Source organism: Triticum urartu, chromosome 4A (assembly GCF_056163025.1).
Source record: "Triticum urartu cultivar PI428250 chromosome 4A, HENAU_Tu73, whole genome shotgun sequence".
Classification (NCBI taxonomy): Eukaryota; Viridiplantae; Streptophyta; class Magnoliopsida; order Poales; family Poaceae; genus Triticum; species Triticum urartu.
In genome coordinates this window covers 614,279,243-614,294,594 of record NC_141876.1, presented here as the reverse complement: position 1 = coordinate 614,294,594, position 15,352 = coordinate 614,279,243, and the positions used below count along the sequence as shown (strand labels likewise).

The window sequence follows — 15,352 nt, the reverse complement described above, 5'->3', positions numbered from 1 at the left end:
ACTAAAAACTACCAAGTCTGAAAAGAGCCCGATTCGGCTCTTTTAAGCGCGTTTCTGACTAGTTGGGCCCACACGTCAGTGTCTATCTTCTTGCTCCTCCTATATCTCTCTTAGGCATTTGAACAAACACCTCGTCTTCGTGCCCCACGGTGGGGAGCTCGCTGGCGAGGTAGTTGTTGGTGAGGCCCAGTACGGCGAGCCCGGGCGCCCTAAAGAGCGCGGCGGGGAGCCAGCCCACGAACGCGTTGTCAGAGAGGTTGAGCTCCTGGAGCGCCCACGCGTAGGACGCGTCCGGGAGCATGTCGGAGAGGTCGTTGCCGGCGAGCGAGAGCACGCGCAGCTCGGGGGCTGGCCCATCCAACCCCAGGCCGACCCTTCTCCCCCTTCTCCCCCTCTGGCCGAAGCACGACCTCCAGCGGGGCGGCGGTGCACCCCTCCATTGCACGCAGCGGCGCTCCTCTGGACAGAGCGCGGCGGTGCAGCCCGGAGCACGACGGCAATGCACCCCTCGGCGTCGGCCGGCAAGGCAATGAGCAGCAGCAACGGCGGCCGACAAGGAATAGCAGCAGGGAGCAGCGAGCGCGGGCGACAAGGAGCAACAGGGAGCAGCCGACGCGGGCGGCAAGGAGTAGCAGGAGCAGCAAGCGCGGCCGGGTGCGACCATGGCTGAGCTCGAGCCCGGGCGCGGGCGACAAGGAGCAGCAGGGAGCAGCCAGCACGGGCGGCAAGGAGTAACAGCCTAGCAGGAGCAGCAAGCGCGGCCGAGTGCGACCATGACTATCTCCTCGCCGGAGCATCTCCGCCACTGGATCTGTGTGCCACGTCAACGCTTACGTGTGGTCCCAACCAGTCAGAAACGCGTTTAAAAGAGGCAAATCAGGCTCTTTTCAGACATGGTAGTTTTTAATCAAGGATTAATGAGAAAATGATAATTTTTGGCACAAATTTGTAAAGTGATAGTTTGTAGAAACGTTTCCATAAAATGCGGTAGTTTTTTGTTAAATACTCTCATTTAACCTATGGCAAACAGGGTTGTCCAAGTCCACGCCCAGCAATTGAATTTTCATGCGGTTAGCCAGACTATTGTGGGCAAGGCGCCACATAAATATCTTTACCTTGTTGGTGGCCTTCAGGACCAGACATGCTTCCAATCAAATTTGACAGTGCTGTTAGCAGAATTTTCCTTTAGAATTTGCAGCATCTCTTCACAGCCTTCTATCGCGCAACATAACACCGATCAAAATTGTGCCAAGCAAAATTGACCTTCATGTCTCCACGATGACCTGGAGTCGGTAGTTACCCCAAGTTCCGTGTATCTAATACTCCCATCCGTTTTTAAATATTTGTTTTTTTAGATATTTCAACAAATGACTACATACGGAGCAAAATGAGTGAATCTACACTCTAAAATATGTCTACATGCATCCGTATGTTGTGTCCATTTGAAATGCCTAGAAAGACAAGTATTTAGAAACGGAGGGAGTATATTATATCTGACCATGCGGCAGTTACTTGTTTCTAGGCTCAAATTGGGCTCTTCCCAGTGGAGTACGCGAAGAACTGCGGGAGGTCCAACTGTGCAAAAGGTTGTAGATACTCTTGGTTTGGCTTGCTTGACCTTCATGTCGATCTCGCGAAGAAACCCACACGAGCGAGCATTGTTTGTTTCACCCGCGGCAGGAGTATGATGTCACATGGTGACACCAGCTTGACAGCGACCGACGCTGTCTACAAGAGCCTATATAAACATATAAATAGAGCAGCTTGCCTTGATCTCCTACTACAATGCATAACCTGCATTTGCTAGGACTAGTAGTACGTAGCAGGCTGCATCCACAGTGCAGTTCGTCTCGGACATGGCGGGCGCGGCCTTGTTCGGCTTCAACATCCAAGTTGGCGAGCTGCCCGACCTCACGGCCGAGGCGACGGAGGGCCGACGGTTGGTCGAGCACCTGCTGTGCGCCGTCGGCCTCGCCACCGCCTGCATGTCGGTCGCCCTGGCCATCTACAAGGCGCCGGCCGGCGTCTTCGACGGCCACGCAGGCGCCTACTACGCGTCCGTCGTCTCCGCCGGTGTCGTCGGCCTGGCCGAGGCCTGCGCCGCGGTCGTCTGGCTATCGGCCGGCGCGGATGGCCCGCGGCAGGGGCAGCGCCTCCTGCGCCGGTGCGTTCTCTGCGCTTCGCTCTTGCCACTGGCGTTCATGTCGGGGCTCGGTGGAGTCCGCATGATAGTCAAGTAGCCAAGAATAATTTTGCTGGCCCCTGCCCTTTGCCTCCTTGTAATGTACTACTATGCACGTCTTGTTTATACGTATATTGGTAAGATGCATTTTTTTAATAAAACATCTATTGTGATTGACCCATGCGGGACTAATCCTATATATGTGTAAAACTAATGATATCTCGAGAAAGATAAGAGATAAGATGAGAAGGAGTGGGGCGTCGCCGTGATTGATGGTCGGACTGAGCGGAGGCATGGGGATGAACGACGGCGGCAGCGGGCACCTTGCTAGATTATTTCAGAGACTTCCTTTTTTAATTGCTCAACAATAAAGTTATGGGAGGTAAGGATGAACGAGAGAAGGACTTATCTGCAAATGTGAAGAGAGGTGCGGATATCTTTCTGTAAAATTGTCATATTTTGCTTTCTATCCGTTAGATATAGATCAAACGATTTATATTGCAAGATGGTAGGCATATCATTATCATCAACTCGGCTTTTTATAAAAGTAGAGATACCGGTAATTGCATCTTGCATGCATGCATACACTCTTTATGATCGTCCTCCTATTTTACAGCGCTGTTGTGCATGATATACTATATTCCCTCTATTTTTTAAATATATTACGTTCTGAAGTTTAGATTACCTTTTTGACACTTATATTATGTTCAAAGGTCATGTTAGATCATCTATTTTAAAACGGGGGGTTTATGATAATAAAGTACTCCATGTACTCACTGTCCAGCCGTAAGGATCTCATCTCCTTGCAAACCACCTTCGTTTTTTTAACAAACATCTTCAGAGTTTTTTCACATAAATTATTTCGAGTTTGCTTACCACGTACGCGGATATGCCATGTGGTAACATCTTCAGAGTTTCTTTTTTTTGCGGGAATAATATCCATGCCATTACAGACAGTGAAATATCCTACCCGAGTCTCCGGGCTTCAAAACTTCGGGATGCCGCAAGGGGCGCTGTAACGTGGGCCAGGGTCATTACTAATTTTCCGGGTTTTCGGCGAGAATCTGTACGCATATGCTCCCTCAGTCCCAAAAAAAAACGTAGGGCTACGTTTTTTGACCGTACTCCTATATTATGAGAAGGAGGGAGTGTCATTTTTGTACCATTGCTTTTGTTAGGCTGTTTTTTTTACTTTCCTCTTTCTTGTGCTTTATTTTTTTTCTTGAGTTTCTTTTCTTTTCTTTTTTTTTTCTATTTTTCTTATTTTTGCTCTTTTAAATTCACAAACATTTTCTTTAAATTTGTGAACATTTCTTTAGAACTTAAGAACATTTTCTGAACACTTTTACTACATGCAAGAATTTTTTTAATATTCATGAAAAAATCTATCAATATTTCTCAAATTGATAGATTTTACTTCTCATATAAGATGTCTTAAACTCAAACTACATAAACTTTGATTAAATTTATACTAAAATATATCAACATCTACAGTATTAAAGATATAAAATATAGAAGTTAATTTCACGGTGCATCTAATGATATTGATTTGATATTGTGAATGTTTTTTCAACAATTTCGGTCAAACTTGACTTAAGACAAAACTTATAAAAGGACTAAATAGAAACGGAGGGTGTATTGGCGAAGATTCTAAATTTCTTGAAGATCCAAGCTCCCCTCCTAATGCCAAGATGGCATCCGGAGGCGAGGGAACCAAAAATTCCTCGCGTCGATTGTTTGGGTTCCTTCATCACACTGTGGTGGCAGCTCCTACTTACAGCAGACCATTCCTAAATACTTGCCTTTTTAGGCATTTCAACAAGTGACTACATACGGAGCAAAATGAGTGAATCTACACTCTAAAATATGTCTACATACATCCGTATGTAGTAGTCATTTGAAATGTCTAGAAAGACAAGTATTTAGGAACGGAGGGAGTAGATAGCATGGCGTGCTTGCTGCATTCACTACCTGTGATCGACATCTGTGTGATGTCTAATGTGTCAGATATAATATAAGGGAAAGTGCTCATGACGTGATGACCATTAACGCCCCAATTTTTCTATTTTGAAGAAAAATATTTTGATTCATAGGATAAAATACATTAAAAAAAATTACATATGCACATACATGTAAAACAATTCATAGCGTATTTGCAAAATATGGTAATCATATATTCAAAATATATTTACCATGTATTTGAAAAAAATTCATCGCATATTCAAAATCGTGTATTTTCCTTTAAAAACCCACCGTGCATACAGAATATTAATCATATGTCTGAAAAAAGTCCATCCTGAATTAAAAAAAAATACTCAACATGTTTTAATAGAAATTTCAAATTTCAAATATATTTTTTTATTAATAAAAAATATGAAAAGAAAAAATCAAAATCAAAAGAAGTTTATGTGGACATGGCATTAACGGCACTTGGCAGAACTGAATTTATGTGGACATGGAAACAGGCTATTCCGTGTGTAGTTTCCTTCCTTATTTTTACTTTTGCCAAAAGACTGTTAGTTTTATTTAGAAATACCAAAATAATTGTTGGTGTGAATTGAATGGTTATGAGGACAGTGGTATCCCCGACCTATCAGAGTTCAAGTCATAGACATGACATTGGTGCTCGTATTTTTCTGAATTTATTTCAGACTTTCTGGCAATGTGTGTTCAGTGAGGGGAGTCGTTCCCATCAACAACAAAGGCGTCTGTGGTGACTTCATGATATGTCGATTTAGTTTCTCGAAGATGCTCATAAAGGTAGGGTGTCCGTGCGTGTATTCATCGGGAGTGAGTGCACGCTCGTGTATGCAAGCGACTTCGACTGTACTATGTTGAAGAAAAATAGTTACCTAGTGCGTGGAACAATCAGATTTTGTTTTTAGTCCCGTTGAACAATCAGGTACTACGGGCCCACAACACAAACTGAAGGCTCACCGCGTTGGCCTGAACAGTCAGACATAAACTTTTTTTTTTGAAGTTTACCAGACATAAACTCAAAGTCCACAAAGAGTGGGATACAAGGCTGCACGGGCTGGACAGTGATACGGGCCGAACTGTCAGCCCATCACACCGCCGCAGACTCCGCCCTAAGTCGCCGTCGCTTCCTCTAAAAAAAAACAAGTCGATACCGCCGCGCCCTCCTCCTTCCAGAGCACGGACCTTTGGCGGCATAAACCGCCGTCGCCGTCGCACGCGCCGCCGGCCGCGCCGCGAGCCCGATTTCCCCACGCCCCGCGGCATGGCGCGCAACAAGGTACGCCCCCCCTCCCTCTAGCAAGCAAGTACCAACCACGGGCCATTTCTGCCGGCCGCCTCGGGACAGACGCGGTCGCCTTGGATTGGATCCCCTCCTCCCTCCCCCGTCCTCCTAGGAAGGAGGAGGCACGTCTTCTTCCAGCGATTCCGGTTTCTGAGCGCTGCAAGGGGAATAGAGGGGGGAAGCCTCGTTTCCTCTCGCTCATGTCTAGATACAGCAGGAGTATTTTACAGGCGCAGGCTGTACATTGTTCTTGACGGCTTCGATTTGCCGGTTGCCGTGTAGGAAGGGCTGGTTCTGCTGCTGGATGTCGGCCCGTCGATGCACCGGGCGCTGCAGGAGGTTGAGAACGTCTGCACGACCCTCGTGCGCAAGAAGGCAAGCGGCACGCTGTTTCCATCCGGAACTCTCTGGTTGGCCCAATACAAATGCAAGTGTCAGTTAATCTGCTTTTACGTTTTTGTACTCTGCAGCTGGTTTTTCATAGGAGCGACGAGGTTGGCGTTGTCCTGTTTGGAACTAAAGGTATAACTGATCCTGCATTTGTGGCAACAGAACTTTGTGTGTAACATCATGTGACTAACTTCCTACTTATCAGTTTTTTTCCTGTTAACTAAAAAACCTTTTTCTTGTTTTCTTGTTATTTTTCACTACAGCATATAGGTTTTAATGCAATGGTGAACTGAATGTAACTTCTATTTGCAAGTGCCTGTATATGTGTGGTCCTGATTAATGTCACTTCAGGGAAGCCTTGCCGTACATATGTTTTGCACTGAGCAAGTGTATTTATGGTTCAGAATGGAAAACAATCAAACAAGTTATTGTTTTCGTCCTTAGCATGCATCTCGCCTTTGGGGAATATTTGTTCTGAATACACTGTATTTAGCTATGCCATCCCAGTGCTTGAGTCCTGAACAACTTCCAAGAACATTATCTGGGACTGGCTTGCATTTTATGCTTCTTAAAATTGAAAACTGTGCCACTTAATTTTTTTTACTGATGTATGCAGAAACACACAATGACCTCGCGAGGGAACTTGGGGGCTATAAGCATGTGCTGGTTAAGCATGATATTAAAGTTGTTGACGAAGAAACAAAAGATGCTCTTGAAAATCTTCCTAGGGGAACTGCCCCTGGTGACTGTATCCTTAAATAACAATGTGTTGATGTCTTTTCAGTCTAATGTTTAAAGAGCCATCTGTTATTACATTTGCTTACTTCCCACGATCAGCACAGTCTAATGTTTAGAGAGCCATCTGTTACATGTGCTTAATTCCCACGATCAGCACATCACACGTGTTTTGAGCTCCTCTTCTTTTTACTCTAAGGTTTTTTGTAGTTGTGTATGCTTATATGTGCTACTAATTCATATCCCCAATTGAAACATAAAGTAGTTCTTTGATCCCATCATCTTAAGGTGTTTGCTTGTTGAGGAGTTCCCTCTGTTGTTAGTTTGACATCCATTAATTACAACTAAAACTTGGTTCCTTATGTAGCAGGTTCTCTTTCATAATTCACTTGCAGCTTCTGTAGTTCCTCCCCCTTGTTTTTACATGAAATTACTTCTTTTAGTTACCATATAATTGTTGATTTGTGCAATGTGGCCTCATTATTATATTTTCGTTGAGTATGATAAAATTCAGTTAGTGGAATTCCTTGACTAAAGCAAGTTCTGGATGCTATTGTTGTTGGTTTGGATATGCTGATAAAGAGATTCGGAGATACCAAAGCAAAACAACGTCTGTGTCTAATCACCGACGCACAACATCTGCTAAGGGATCCGCCCCAAGGGACAAAAGAAGACCAGGTGGACACTATTGCAGACCAGATGAAAAAACATGATATTAAGATGGATTGCATTGTTTTCAGGGAATCTGGAGTTCAACACAATTCTGTAATGGATGAAAATGACCGATTATTATATCACTTCAGAGATAGGTCGGTGGCAAAGGTAGTCCAGGTTGACACCCCGACAGCACTCTTAGGTGCTCTCAAGACAAGAAATGTACTCCCAGTTACTATCTTCAGGGGAGACCTGGAAGTGAGCTCCACTTTTAAAATCAAGGTGAGATGTTTTTAAAAAATCGTACAATATTTCTGTCAGTTAAACAAAGTCTACAGTAGTCAAATATTACTGATTCAGTTTGCAGTTTAGTTTGACATCACTATCTCATTAGTGTTCCAGTTGGTTGACAATGGTGTTTCTGCTTGATGCCTTGTGAACAGGTGTGGGCCTATAAGAAAACATCTGAGGAGAAATTCCCCACTTTGAAGAAGTATTCTGATAAGGCTCCTCCAAGTGATCAGTTTGCCTCGCATGAAGTCAAAGTGGATTATGAGTACAAAAGCATTCTAGAACCAGACACAGTTGTTCCACCAGATCAAAGAATCAAGGGCTATCTTTATGGTCCTCAAGTTGTTCCTATATCATCTGCTGAATGGGAGGCTGTGAAGTTCAAGCCAGAGAAAGGTGTGAAGCTTCTAGGTTTTGCAGATAGATCCAGCATACCACGGTATATTGGATATCCTTCAACTTGGCATCTGGCATTATATCTATTTCTTTGGCACCAGACAAAGGTGTTAAGCTTCAGCATTATTGTTATCTTTGAAACTAATGAGTAGTGATACACCTAGTCCTTCGGTTGTACTATTTTGCCAGTTAATAAGCTGAAACTTTTCCTTGTTTCTTTATATACCATCGTTTTGAGGAAGAGAAATTGCAACCATCTACCCCACTAATAATTGCACGTGCGTTGCGATGGGGCATAAATATTCTAGTAGGTTAACTCATGATTCACGTGCCCATGTTAATGTGTTTGTATAAAAAAGTAGGATTATATTTGGTAAGCAGTTATTGGCTTACCAAAGAAAACATAACTGATGCGGTTTTCAGGCAAAAATGGTGGGAAAAAAATCAGAGATGGCAGGAAAAAGAATCAAAACGAGAGTAGGTTGGACAAACAAACGGTTGACAGAACTTTACGGGTTTTTTTTAAGTAGGAGAGATTTGCTAGAAGCCTATAAATACATCTTGTCTTACTACCCTTGCCTCCTTAGTAATCCATTTTGCTGCTATTGTTGGGTGATCATTGTAAATATGAAGCATCTGGTGACCCCGCCCCCCAAAATAAGTGTTGCTGATTGTGGCCTGGTTTTCTGCTGGTTTAAGCTTGTGTCTGTACGTTATATAGTTATTTCCATGGTTGGCCCAGTTGCATGTGTATAAGAATATATTACTCCTACAACATAACCCAGTCTGTACTGGGTCAAAATCAATGTATCCTTTGAGGAATGCCACTGGGGTCAACTCCTAAAAGCTAGTATAATTGCACCCCTTTCTGAAAGTATGTCACTGAGTTATACAAGTTACTTTTAAATCCCAACTTGTGTACATCTCAGAAAAATTCTCAACTCATCAGTGAGCTGCACAGTATCTTTGTTGTATTGCAATTTTAACTTTAAAAACCATATTACTGGTAATGTAAGGTAGTCTCCTTTCTACCTGACAGGTCCTATTTTATGAAAGATGTGAACTCCTTTGTACCTGAACCGGGAAACACAAAAGCAATTGTTGCAGTCTCTGCCTTAGCTAGAGCAATGCAAGAAATGAACAAGGTTGCAATTCTGCGATGTGTGTGGAGGCAAAATCAAGCGAATGTTGCTTTTGGTGTATTGACACCAAACATCTCATCAGTGAACAATGTGGTATGTACTTCATTCGTGACTCGCAATTGATGGGTGACTACGAACCTGTTCAAGCAATTGTTTACTTTGCCTTGCAGCCAGATTCCTTTTACTTCAATATACTGCCTTTTGCTGAGGACATCAGAGACTTTCCATTTCGCTCCTTCAGCAGCCTGCCACCATCATCACAGCCTACTGAAGAACAGCAGGAAGCGGCAGATAATCTAGTGAAGATGTTAGATCTTGCACCACCTGGAAGGGAAGAGATCCTCAGGCCTGATTTCACACCAAACCCTATGTTGGAGGTCGAATACTGCAATTTATTATTTTTGTTATTTGTTCTTTCTTACTATATGCTATTTCCCCTCATCTTGTTTAGTGATGCACACTTACTATTTTTCAGCTCTGAAGTCGTAGCTGTTTTTCTGGACTGTTAACATATGAAAGTCGATTATTTTATTCCATATCATTAGTCACCCAAGTTTAATGAACAAGCCAGTACGAACAATATTAGAACTTTGGGCACAATAAGGTGCAATTTAAAGATGAAAGGTCCTTTGACTAACAAAGAGACTTGAAATACTGTTCTTATCAAATAACCTGTAACAGTATGATACTCCCTCCGATCCAAAATAACTGTTTGAACTAAAACCACGACACTTATTTTGGATCGGAGGGAGTAGTTGAATCCTCTGTTCCATATCATTTGTCACCCAAGTTTAATCAACAAGAGAGTACGAGCAATATTCGAACTTTAGGCACAATAAGGTGCAATTTAAAGATGAAAGGTCCTCTGACTAACGAAGAGACTTGAAATACAGTTCTTATCAAATAATCATACATATCTGGAATGTCATTGGGACCTTGTGCATCGGGGTTTACCTATGTTTTGGTGAGCCTATGCTAGCAATTTGCTTTTATCTTTTGCCTTCTCATTTGCTTCTTAGTTGTACTATTTGATGATTGTGTATATATCTCTCTTGTTTCATTGACTACGGTTCTGTTGTTCCCCTTCAGAGGTTCTACAGCTACCTTGATCTGAAGTCAAAGCAGCCTGATGCAAATCCACCACCGCTCGATAGCTGTCTAAGGAGGATAACCGAGCCAGATCCTGACATCATTAATTATCGAGCACCGTTAATCCAAAATTTAGGCAAATCATTCGAGCTGAAGGAGAACCCCAAGGTTAAGTATTGACATTTCGTGTTAAACTTGATTCAGTAATTTGGTAATCAACTTCAACATTAACTTGTCTGATTGATCGCAGAGAAAGAAAGCCCGGACACAGGAGAGATTGGCTTATACTGACCCAGATGATCAAGCTAAAAGTTCAGAAAATAATGCAGAGAAGGCTACGGTGGCAGATGGTCAAGCTAAAAAGCCAGAAGATCCTTATGCAGAGAAGGCCAGGGCGATAGAGGTTATGTTTCCTTCAACAGAGAAGGTTGGGAAGATTGGAGATGTAAATCCTGTTAAAGATTTTGAAGCCATGCTGGCAGAGAGATCTAGCTCAATATGGGTTCAGAAGGCAATTGAAGAGATGAAGAAGTACACGACCAATTTGGTAGAGAATTCTCTTCAAGGAGATTATTACGAAAAGGCACTCGAGTGTTTTGTTGCTCTGCGGAAGGCCTGTATAATCGAACAGGTAACGCTCTCCCTGTGGTTATTTACTTCAGTGTAGCATAGGTCCTATGTTTTATTTAAGAGTAAGAGCACGTGGACACAGTTAATTTAAACATGCCTGGTCAGTACGTATATAATCTGTCATTTGTTCTTAGGAGCCGGAGGAATATAACCAATTTGTGACGAAGCTTTATGAGAGACTGAAGAAGGTGGATGATGTGGTGAAGTTCTTTCAGCTTCTTTCATCCAAGAATGTTTTGCTTATATGCAAAGAAGAAGCGCCTGACAGGTATGGAAACCCCTACACGCCTCTACTGCAGATAATTCGGTTAACACGATCTTGTGCTTGCTATTCTTACCATTAATTTTACCCGTCTATTTGCACGCAGCGATGTGACTGAAGAGATGGCGAGGAGCTTCTTCTTGAAAACCGAAATATCCTCTGAGTAGCATGGGTCTGGGTCCTCAAGGCATTGCCAGTAGAAAATTCTAACATCAGTTTAGCTGTACCACGGCTCATGGTTCATGTTCTGAAGCTTTGGTCATGATATGGTATTTGATACGATGGTGTGCCACAGAAGTTGCGATGAACACGCTATCATCTAAGCTACTGTTTTAGATTCCCAGTATGTATGTTAATTCGCAACCGTCGTGAAAGGGAAAATTCTAGTGGAATTTAGAAATCCTCTGTTTCTAGTCCCAGGTTGCGACGACCGTCATACCAGAGGTACCTGTCCTAAATACCATTTTCTTTTGCTGCCAGGATCAAATTTCAGTGATTACCAAGTCACTGAAATATCCTCACAGTAGCATGGATCTGGGTGGCATTGCCAGTACAAAATTCTATCATCAGTTTAGCTGTACCGTGATGGTTCATGTTCTTAAGCTTGGTCATGATATCTTATATGATCACATGAGTCGTGACTAACACGCCATCATCTAAGCACTTTTTTTGGAACCCCCAGCATGTATGTAAATTCATGACCGTCGTGAAAGGGGAAATTCTAGTGGAATTTAGAAGGGCAATCTAATCTCGGCATTCTAATTTGTAGGAGTAATTCCCAAGACACATCTCAGCATTCTATTTTCTTATCTTGGAGTAAACATCTCAGCATTCTATTTTCCTATCTTGGAGTAAACATCTCAGCATTCTATTTTCTTATCTTGGAGTAAACATCTCAGCAGTGTTTAGTGACACCAATAGAACACATATAACAGCAATCTTTGCCTCAGGGAAGAAGTGCTACCCCCCTCATTTACTTATTCAATCTGGGATAGCATAGCATACACAAAAACAACCTCTGCATAGAGACCCTCTTCCTGGCTAACTAGTTTCAGCCAGTTCATCATTTCATATATGTATTTAGAGTACAACAACAACAACAAGGAGAGCACCCAAAAAGCTATTCAGGCAGGGGCACGGAGGCCGTCGTTCTAAGAATCCTTGTCTGTCACGAGCTTGTCGATGAGAGACGCGGCGTCCTCCACGGTCCTGATCTCCTGGGCGCTCGATTCGTCCACCGTGATGCTGAATGCCTCCTCCAGACCCATCACGATCTCAACCTGCAACATTGTTTGCAATAGGATCCAGCACCATGTTATGAAGAATGCAGAAAATGGTTCTATATTATGGAATAATCACGCACGAGGATAACATGTGAAATTGGTTGTATATTTTGGAAGAGTACACAAGACTGTAAAAAAGTCGGATCGAATTCACTGAAGCTAAGATGTATTTATGGTGTTGTTTCCAACTTTTCTAGAGTAGGCTGATGAGGTTGTAGCTCCATCCATGTTGAGCAATCACCGGTGAGTCGGGCGGGGGGAGGGAATTACCGTGTCGAGCGAATCGGCCCCGAGGTCGGCGAACTTGGTCTCTCCGCTGACGACGGTGCCCTCGGCGACGGCCAGCTGCTTCTTGACGATCCCGCAGACCTTGTCGATGGTGTCCTGCTTGGCCTGTCCAAGGATTTTGGAAATTCAGAGCAGATCTTGAGTGACACGTCGCCAAACAGAGTACTAGTTCAGTGTTGAGAGGCACTGAGCATGAGTTTGGTAGGAGCATTTTGCTGTCCCGGCCATTGCAGTCACGAGCATGAAGAAGATGGTGTGAAATGCAGGAGTGTGTGTACCCACGTACCGAGCAAGCCAGGTGGAGGAAGCGCTTCTTGGTGGGAGCCGACCGGATCGAGATGGACGGGAAGCTCTGCTGCCTCGAGAAGCACGCCGCGCTCCGGCGGCTGCTTACCTGGAGCCGCTGCGCGGGGAAGACGGCCGATCCGGCGGCGGCGGCGGCGGCCATGGCGGGTGAATGAGGTAGGTAGCCGAGGCACGACGGAGGTGGAGGTGGAGCTAGGCTAGGTGACGGGAGGAATGAGGAGGCCGGGAGTGCGGGTGCGCGTGTGTTTTATGATGGGGCGGTGGCGGTGGCGGGGACGGCGAGGCGGCCTCGGTTGTATCGACCCACACACAGACCGGCCATGGCATTGGGATCACCGTTCCACCGCCACCGTACGTCCGTCCCGTTCCTTCTTGCGATTACCAAACAAGGCCGTAGGCCGTAGCATGCACGCAGCCACCCTTGGAGGCTTCTCCTTCTTCTTCATGACCTCCCGCACCGCACGCACGCACGCACGGTTGGTTGGTTGATCTGCGGCCGCCCGCCGAAATGAATTTGTTGCCACATATGCCATATGTGTGCTTTTTTTTGTTCCGAATATACATATGTGTGTGCTCGTGTATTCTTCTGTTGGGCCGATCCTTCTTCTTTCTCTTTTTTGAGTTGTTCCCCGCCTCCTCCCTGCTCCTTCGACGATTGCAAGTTCAGTCACTACCACGTTGTACCATAGATCTGTGAGCATGTGGTACGAGTAGATCTGCAGGTGGTATGGTAGGTTATGCAAGTATTGCTTCATGATGTTGTTTGAGGTTGTGATAGACCAGATGCTGGCGGTGCCGTTTTGGTAGCATGGTAGACTTTCCGTTTCGGCGATGATGATGTTCGCGTTGTTCTGGTAGATTTAAATGTTGTCCATGTCGGTTTCAATGCTACTATGGAAGATGTGTTGTTGAGCTTGACGGTCGGTCCATGTGTCGTACGGTACATGTGGTAGTGTGTTGATGAACTTCATGATCAGTCCATGATGGCTTGCTACATATGCTTGTGTGTTGAGCTTGGTGACCAGTCCATATGTAGTATGCTAGCATGACAGATGCATTGTTTTTGTTCAATTCTAGGACATCACTACTGAAGACCATAGTCAAGCTACTGTTATGTCCGACACCTAGATCTTTCTCTCTTATTTGAAGACTCCCAGCCGATGGCTCTTGATGCAAAAGTGCTTGAGAGACATGTGGTACTATATTTGATGCCTGCAACAACTACTAAGGCGGCCATTAAGGCTGGAAAGGCACAAATGAGGGGCGCAATGAAGGGAACACAATGAAGGCCCATTCCTATTGCTGCCTTCTAGAATAAGTTGCCCCCTACCCAGCTTATTCTAGAAGCTCAGCTAAATTAATTTTTTTAGAAGCCTACTGATTAAGACTTGACTAATAGGCTTCTAAATAAATATTTTTGGCTGGGGCTTCTATAATAAGCTAGGTAGGGGGTAACTTACTCTAGAAGCCCCAAAAAGCCAGCAACATAAATTTCATGCTCACCTTTGTCCTGAAAGACATGTATGAGATCATCGCAAGTGGGGAGAGGAATGATAAGGGCTTCAAGAAGGTGCACCTCAACGTTGTTGCCAAGCGTGTTTTTGAGTTCTATGCCACAGAGGTGACCTCAACACATGTGTACACCATCTTAGGAGTGGAGAGCAAGATAGGTCCAAGTGTCCAAGCTTAGAGACCTTAGTGACACATAATGGAATCATGACACCTTCACCATTCAGTTGGAGGTTGAGCACTACCAAAGCCACATCATGGTTAGCTAATCCTACCACTTGTCTCACTTGATGTAACATGCAATCACAACTTACAACATTGTCTTTCTTTCTTAGAGTCACCATGACGCCTGATGTCTACTACACAACCTTCTTCTTGTAGACGTTGTTGGGCCTCCAAGTGCAGAGATTTGTAGGACAGTAGCAAATTTCCCTCAAGTGGATGACCTAAGGTTTATCAATTCGTGGGAGGCATATGATGAAGATGGTCTCTCTCAAACAACCCTGCAACCAAATAGTAAAGAGTCTCTTGTGTCCCCAACACACCCAATACAGTGGTAAATTGTATATGTGCACTAGTTCGGCGAAGAGATGGTGATACAAGTGCAATATGGATGATAGATATAGGTTTTTGTAATTTGAAAATATAAAAACAGCGAGGTAACTAATGATAAAAGTGAGCACAAACCGTATTGCAATGCGTTGAAACAAGGCCTAGGGTTCATACTTTCACTAGTGCAAGTTCTCTCAACAATAATAACATAATTGGATCATATAACTATCCCTCAACATGCAACAAAGAGTCCCTCCAAAGTCACTAATAGCGGAGAACAAACGAAGAGATTATGGTAGGGTACGAAACCACCTCAAAGTTATTCTTTCTGATCGATCTATTCAAGAGTTCATACTAGAATAACACCTTAAGACACAAATC

The 15,352-nt window shown here is 44.0% G+C and overlaps 2 protein-coding genes across 2 annotated transcripts; one reads left to right on the top strand and one right to left on the bottom strand.

Annotated features, from left to right (window-relative positions):
- The first annotated feature begins 5,284 nt into the window (after nt 1-5,284).
- On the top strand, nt 5,285-11,434 carry KU80 (Ku80 family protein). Its single transcript, XM_048717057.2, has 12 exons — nt 5,285-5,438; nt 5,727-5,819; nt 5,915-5,966; nt 6,451-6,582; nt 7,111-7,505; nt 7,667-7,953; nt 8,950-9,145; nt 9,223-9,429; nt 10,142-10,309; nt 10,392-10,772; nt 10,906-11,039; nt 11,140-11,434. Exons 1-12 carry the CDS (start codon nt 5,424-5,426, stop codon nt 11,198-11,200), a joined length of 2,121 nt encoding a protein of 706 aa, XP_048573014.2. The 5' UTR covers nt 5,285-5,423; the 3' UTR covers nt 11,201-11,434.
- Nucleotides 11,435-11,962: 528 nt separating this feature from the next.
- Nucleotides 11,963-13,225, bottom strand: LOC125553253 (acyl carrier protein 1, chloroplastic). Its single transcript, XM_048717058.2, has 3 exons — nt 12,891-13,225; nt 12,587-12,709; nt 11,963-12,313 (listed from the first exon to the last, which is right to left on the bottom strand). The coding sequence occupies exons 1-3, from the start codon at nt 13,050-13,052 to the stop codon at nt 12,185-12,187; spliced, it is 414 nt and encodes a 137-aa protein (XP_048573015.1). The 5' UTR covers nt 13,053-13,225; the 3' UTR covers nt 11,963-12,184.
- Nucleotides 13,226-15,352: the final 2,127 nt, after the last annotated feature.